Source organism: Oncorhynchus masou, chromosome 31 (genome assembly GCF_036934945.1).
Source record: "Oncorhynchus masou masou isolate Uvic2021 chromosome 31, UVic_Omas_1.1, whole genome shotgun sequence".
In the NCBI taxonomy this organism is placed as follows: Eukaryota; Metazoa; Chordata; class Actinopteri; order Salmoniformes; family Salmonidae; genus Oncorhynchus; species Oncorhynchus masou.
In genome coordinates this window covers 86,892,109-86,899,453 of record NC_088242.1, presented here as the reverse complement: position 1 = coordinate 86,899,453, position 7,345 = coordinate 86,892,109, and the positions used below count along the sequence as shown (strand labels likewise).

General features: G+C 42.0%; 1 protein-coding gene across 1 annotated transcript; it reads right to left on the bottom strand.

Moving 5' to 3' along the window:
• Window positions 1-4,564: 4,564 nt before the first annotated feature.
• On the bottom strand, window positions 4,565-6,515 carry LOC135524678 (growth arrest and DNA damage-inducible protein GADD45 beta-like). The gene is made up of 4 exons (XM_064952418.1): window positions 6,285-6,515; window positions 5,986-6,087; window positions 5,618-5,843; window positions 4,565-5,433 (listed from the first exon to the last, which is right to left on the bottom strand). Exons 1-4 carry the CDS (start codon window positions 6,323-6,325, stop codon window positions 5,320-5,322), a joined length of 483 nt encoding a protein of 160 aa, XP_064808490.1. The 5' UTR covers window positions 6,326-6,515; the 3' UTR covers window positions 4,565-5,319.
• Window positions 6,516-7,345: the final 830 nt, after the last annotated feature.

Genomic DNA, 7,345 nt, shown 5'->3' with positions numbered 1-7,345 from the left:
TGGCAGTGGCTGCGTTGTTGACACTACACTAATCAAGTCGTTCCGTCGAGTGTAATAGTTTCTACAGTGCTGCTATTCGGGGGCTAGCTGGCTAGCTAGCAAGGTTGATTGCGTTCCGTTACTTAAAAGAACGACAATAGCTGGCTGGCTAACCTAGAAAATCGCTCTAGGCTACACAATTGTCTTAGATACAAAGACGGCTATGTATCTAGCTAGAAAATCACCTCCCCTCAACTTCAACAAAACGAAGGAGCTGATTGTGGACTGAGAAACAGCTTCTATCTCCAGGCCATCAGACTGTTAAACAGTCACCACTAGCTAACCTACGCCCAGTACCCTGCCCTGAACCTTAGCCACTGTTCTAGCCGGCTACCACCTGGTAGTCTACCCTGCACCTTAGAGACTGCTGCCTTATGTACATAGAGTCATTGAACACTTGTCACTTTAATAATGTTCACATACTATTTAACCCACTTTATATGTATATACTGTATTCTAATCACAGCTCATCCTATATATATTCTGCTGTACACCCATGTTATAGTCATACTGTCCATACTGTCTTTACACACCATTATATGTATATATATATTTATATTCCGGTGTCTGACATTGCTCATTCTGATATTTCTTAATTTCTTCTTATTGTTTGTTTTAAATCTAGATTATGTGTGCATTGTTTGTATTGTTAGGTGTAACTGCTCTGTAGGAGCTAGAAACACAAGCATTTTGCTACACTTGCGATAAAATATCTGCAAATCTGTGAACACGACAAATAAACTTTGATTTCTATTATTTTATTAGGCAGTATTATTTCTGCAGTTTACTCTATTAGATTATGGCTTTTGTAGGCCTAATTGGGATCCTTCATGATTTGGCATTTGCACACACATGATTATCCCAAATCATATAGTCTGCTGCTTCACTGAATTGTTCTATTGCATTTTATAAATCAAGCTCTTATCTTAAATTCCCTTTTACTTAGCTCCAGTGTGTGTGTGTGTGTGTGTGTGTGTGTGTGTGTGTGTGTGTGTGTGTGTGTGTGTGTGTGTGTGTGTGCGTGTGCGTGTGCGTGTGCGTGTGCGTGTGCGTGTGCGTGTGTGTGTGTCTTTTGCCTGCCTACAATGCTTCGCGCTGGAAAAGAGCGCCATATTGGGCCATGCAAATGCACGTTTGAAAAAGAAACCCGCGAGCACTTTTCGCGCCACTCCACCCGCATTCTTTACATTCCAGCGGTGCTGCTTCCAGGTGGTGTTGTCTAGAAGGGATATAGCTTTTGTCAATATTGACATTTCGTAGCAAGTTTAGGAAAATGTACGCAGCAGGCTATGAAAATGAACGTAGCAAGTTAAGGTTAGGAAAAAAGTCAGGTCTAGCTAAAATGCTAAAACATACACTTTTGTCTCAATTTGACAAAAGCGGTATTCCATCTCGACATGACAATCCCAGGCACGAGGTGCAAGACGTGACAACCTGGGAGGAAACCGTGGGTGATTCTCGTTCTCTCAAAGTGATGATGTGGTTATGATATGTAATTAAAACAACAATAACAAATATGTTCAATTAGAGCAAATAATGGCAAATTTCCATGTCCTGAGTGACTTCTAATAATATTCAGTATTGTAATAACGTTTTCCTTCAGGGATATGTCGTGATTTATTGATTAGTTCGTTTTTTCTAAAGCCCACACACATTTATTTTTAAAGCCCACACACATTTCTCAGCATCATGCATGCATAAGCAGCAGAGGCAGAAATTCTCAATTGTGCTATGACTCATCATCTCTGTGTGACTGTTACGCAGCATCCAGTGTCTCAAATCCACCCATACATGGACAATGACGAATCCGGAGGATACCCGTACGTAGTGGAATACACGTCAGTAGCCAAATGCGATTGGTTCAGGTTGTGATCATTATTTTAAAAAGAAAACGTCTTGATACACCGATAGAGAGCCAGCAACGATTTTCTGGCTACCCTTTGCAGTTTCTATGGCAATGTGACGCAGGTTTTACGGATTCACGTTGTAGGTGTACATGGCCATGAGTATGTGGCCATCCCCCTCCATTAAAGTGGAGCTGAAATAGGCTCAGATCTGGGCATGATGCTGAGAATGAACACTTCTATACTCGTCATGTGCTCTGCAACTAAAAATACACATTCTATTTAAGGAATGCATGAAACTCTATTTTAGGATCAATCTGAGCTAATTTGGTTGCTTTGTAGTGTAAAATCCCTGTCTTACCTGTCTACAGAAGTAGGCATATCTGCTATACGGTGCCTCATGTGCTTGCCTCTCTTATTCCAATACATCTTAATAGCTAGAAGGGTGATTCAATTTCAAATGTAGATCGCTCTCTCTCTCTCTCTCTCTCTAACACACACACACACAAACACACACACACACATGTTATTGCCTCATGTGGAAGACTCAAAGGGCCATTTGTTTGGATGTCTGTCTGGTTGCAGGACAGCCACGAGCCAGTACACAAGTATGATGCATACCTTGGAGCAACACACTGGATTCAATGTTAAACTCTAAATCACATGCTCTGCTGATAGAGAGTAAATGTTTATGGCAAAAGCCAGCCCAGTGCTACCCAGGGCTCCTTGTCATGGTATCATTGCTTACATGTAACGCCTCCCAACATGTGCAACGTGCTGCAGGGATGAATGACACAGGCTATTCTAAAGCCTTATCATACCAGCTTACGGCCTATTTAGTCTTGGACACTGACCTGTGGTTACCATAGTGACCTAATTATAGTGTGTGTGACCAATGATCCAGCACACTTACTACTAGGGCTACTTTCACGGTTCACTTTCTCTCCCTGCCTGCCCCCTGTCTATTTTCCTCTGCAGAGGACATCCCTGCCTCATTCCTCTTGATAGAAACTTGCAGGTGTAGTGTTACAGTGGCAGTGACATTAGGTTATGCTCACTGTTTGGACAAAGGGCACGTAGTATAGCCTTCACAATGTAGTTTTGGACTGCAGATGTACAGTTTAGCTTGTTCCTCTCCCTCCCCAGAGGCATTTGCTTATGACCATGAATCCCCTCTGCATTCTGCAGCTTTTCTTAGTCTATATTGCAGCTCTCTGTCCAATTATTTGGCGAGAATATTTGGCGCTAATTGTCTACTACAACATTATTACTAGGCTACAGCTCAATACAAGTCAAACCAATGAGTGCTTAACCCAGTGGCATCCTGTGTCTCTGATGTCCCAACCTGCGATGGCACAAACCCTAAGCCTTATCTACATCAACCAACTGTCTGTTCCCGGTGTCCTATCCAGGCCCACTTTATGGCGGATCCTGTGTTTGTCAGAGAAGTGTGCTTTCAAAGACATTAAGTTAACTGCCATCTGTGATAATTTCTTGCTGTTCTCTGAGGCACACGAATGGTTCAGGACAGCTGCCAAGTCAAACAAGTGTCCCACGTCACTGGCCCTATAGGGAGTCACAGTCCCCTCCGGGGCAGGGTTGTGACAACAGTACTGGTCACCACGTTAAGGATGTCACATCCAGGATGTGACGTAGTTACCAGTAAGCCAGGAGACGTGGCTGCACCCTCAACTACCTGTAAACCCACACGCATATACACACTGTTGGTTTGCACAAGTGGTTTTGAAAGAGGTTAAATTCAGCCAACAATATAAGGAAGGAGGATATGCCATGAGCTATGTCACAATCCTGGCTTTCATCAGTTAGTTCCTCCTTGAGGAACTATCGTGAGAGAAAATCCAGTTGAAACTACAGTACTGCCTTGTCTCAGCCCATTTGGTTAGTCCATATTTATCTTTTTACACAACAAAAACCCCTAACTGGAATTTGACCTGACTTTTTATATGAACTGCACAAGAAACTATTCAACTATGGTTCAGTTGAAGGGACCCATTCTTTACATATAGGCCGATTAGGGACTTAGACATCAGATGCTTTCAGCCATCTGTGCATGATGAATGCTTTCTGGATATCAAACTGTAGGCTACTGTGGACGCATCACAGCATCAGAAAGCTACTGTCTGGCCTGAAATAAACAGTAAATCTCAACAATGTGCATGAAAGTGTAAGATTGCATGTAATAATGGTGTTGTGAAGCAAACATTTTGGTGAGCAATAGCAAGACATTAGTTAGTTATAACATTAGTTATAACATAGTTCATATACATTAGGATGGGTGTCAATTCAAACTCCATCCTTGTAGGAACAGTATATAGGTTACATATTATTTATTTATGGCCTAGATTAAATGGTATAACATCTAAGTACAGCATTTCAACTGTTTTAAGAAGTGTTGTTGTTTCCAAGTCTGAATTTCAGACAGGACACAGGTGAATATAAAATAATGTATTGTTATGTATAGGCCTACTAATTATTGTCTGATTGATTCACAGCTGGAGTGAAGTCCAGAATGTACAATACTGTACAGTAGTCCTAGGTTAGGTCCTACTGTACAGTAGTCCTAGGTTAGGTCCTACTGTACAGTAGTCCTAGGTTAGGTCCTACTGTACAGTATTGCACCCCCCTTTCCCACAAGATAAAGCACTCAGAGAATTAAAACGTTCAGTTCAATAATTTATTCAAATAGGTTTAACATTAAATTCAGCAATGCAGTTAGTTCACTGTCATATATTACTCAGTTCAATTTAAATAATAACAATACATTAGTTTGATGTGTCAATGTCAAATACATTGTGGCAAAGTTTTGACCCTCTTAACTGACAGACATTGGGCTATGAGTGTAGCCAGAATACCTGATCGATATATTTCACACAATAACAATCCATATGCATTGTTGCTCTGAAGACACTTCTTCAATGCTCATAACATCCAACAGTAGAGCACTGAAGTCATTCACATTGCATTTCATCATAAATAACCCGACTTCCACGTCGGATAGCATAGGGTTAAACCCAGTTTCAAGTCTGTATTCTCAGTGATTATGTTGCTTTGTCCCTCCTCTGCATAAACGAAACTGCAACTCAGTTCCCACGCTATGCTGCCGCCCACGGTTGCTCCAAAATGGCTGGGCAAACAGCAGTGAGTCTTCTCTACAGTTCGTCTTTACTCCCCACTCCAGCGGATACTTTTCCTTTCCGCAGAGGATGAGAACTGGGGTCCGATGCGTTATGGATGCATGTGCATTGTCCCTTGGAACATGCGCATTCCCAGCTCCGTCACTGGGTAGCGGCAAGGGGTAGGCAGACACAGGCCTATCGATAATGCCCCTTGAATGCCTTTCTCATTCTTGAAGAATGACCACTTGTTTAGTTTCACGACTTGTTTACTTTCACGTTTCTCAGCGAGGGTCGTTAGTTCAGCGCTCCTGCAGGGCCAGATAAGGCACCCACTGGTTCTTGCAGCGGCTCTCCTCGCAGTAGTTGCCCACGTCTTGTAACGCTTGGCATTTCAGAGATTGGCACTGGGTGTTCTGTAGACAAAAAGTGGGAGATATCGTTAGGTATGTCTTCAATGAGAAAATCATGATGACATTAGGGAATTTCGATTATTTTGATGTATTCAATCTTAACAATAAGCACAAGATTAATAACTATGCTCGAGGCCTATTGCGCGTTCAATGTAATCAAAATAAGAAGACAGCAGGCTGTACTTACAGTGACAAGGATGCAGTGCAGATCTTTGGGCTCGTTGCCGTTGCTGTCAACGGTGCTTGGCTCGCCGAGAACCTGAGCGAGGCGCCTGATGCCGGAGACTCTCAGTATGTTGATATCATTGTCGCAGCAGAAGGCTTGGATGAGCGTGAAGTGAATCTGCAGTGCGATGTCATCCTCGTCTTCCTCATCCGTCGCCAGAACACACAAGACTACACTATCAGGATCACTGCAGAAAGAAAGAATAGCACATTAATTATATTTTCCATTTAGCAAATATAGATAAATAGCGCACCATGGTTGCAGCTAGGTTGCATTGACCCATATTACGAAATAGGCAATAATATGATAGAATTTACAATTACACTTACACATTCATCAGTTTTGCAGACTCGTAGACTCCCAAAGTCAGGCAGTCTTGTTGCTGCGCTGCCACCAGCAGCTCTTCTAGTGCTTGACTCACGGTCTCCATCCTTCAAGAAAAATACATTCTGTTAGTCATGCACCACAATTGCGAGTAGGCTACTTTAAACTGATGAACTGGGCACTATTCAGTGCTGAGGCTATATTTCACGTTCCACTGCCAAACCATCTAGCCGATTGTCAATGCACACACTATGCATACAGCAAGCTGTGGGCTATTCTGCGCGACAAATGTGCAATAACTTACTTTTTCTCAGTGATATTGCATCCCAGTTCTTCCAGAGTCATATTGAAATTCGTTAATTGTATAATCCACAAGGATAATCTCCAATGAGTATATTCCCGAATCAAGGTTTACAGAGCGTCCTTGGCAAATCAGTAATCCAATACGGTATAGGTTCCCTTGCAGTGTTTCAGTGTAAACTCGCTCGCTGTTGAATTGCAAAATCCTTCTAATAGCTCTGACTGTGGCTCAGTTGTTTCTGATACAACAGTGCAAAACTCAAGGGTTATATCCACGCTCATGCTAGGCGTGGCGTTCCTCAGCCACTACTTCCCTGATTGGTTCATTGGTGTACTTAGAATCTCCACTCTTTTCAATAATTGGCTGTTTACGCCAACGTAATTCGGGAGCCACGTGGGCTCTTTCAGAGAATCCCCAACCTCCCTCGCTAAGTATCAGTTTGTTTACGAGTGCCATGGAATTTCCTTAGTTTTTCTATTGCTGCGTATTTCCTCATACTGGGGTTGTCTGAGCCTATCAGAATATAGTAGGCCTATATCCAAGATCACTGTGAGCATCTCTATGAAAGTGTGTTTGATTTTATATACATTGTTCCATTAAATTTTTTTACACAAAACTTTTTTTATGGCAAAAATGCAATTGTTGTAGTCAGAGGAGCTTGCAGAGGGGTAAATTGTTAACGTCCATCTTTGTTACCATAGCACCTGACCTCCCTCGTGGTAAATCAAATGCAACAATGTCTGGACGCATCTTGATTATACAATACATCAAATAAAATTGTACTTGTAGCGACCACCACATTTTGCAGATGTTATTACAGGTGCAGCGAAATGCTTATATCAAGATGCGTCCACATCCAGTTAAACCAGAGTAAATTAAATTTTCTTGGGATATCTACTCCACTGCCATTTTTTTCTGAAAGACAAGTCATCTATCTTCTAGAATGTGCCCGGATTTCAGTAGTGAACTCATAATATCTGGAACTTTCATCACCTGTACCAAGCAATCCTAGTTCCACCGTGTCTAATTTTATCGTAGTCACAGGATCAGTGTTTACAAGCTGT

Excerpts from the sequence above, each read along its gene's own strand:
- LOC135524678 (XM_064952418.1), bottom strand. The coding sequence starts at position 6,325 with ATGACTCTGGAAGAACTGGGATGCAATATCACTGAGAAAAA. Across the intron at positions 6,088-6,284 it reads TGCAATATCACTGAGAAAAA|GATGGAGACCGTGAGTCAAG; the intron begins GTAAGTTATTGC and ends TTTTTCTTGAAG. Across the intron at positions 5,844-5,985 it reads TCTGCAAAACTGATGAATGT|TGATCCTGATAGTGTAGTCT; the intron begins GTAAGTGTAATT and ends TTCTTTCTGCAG.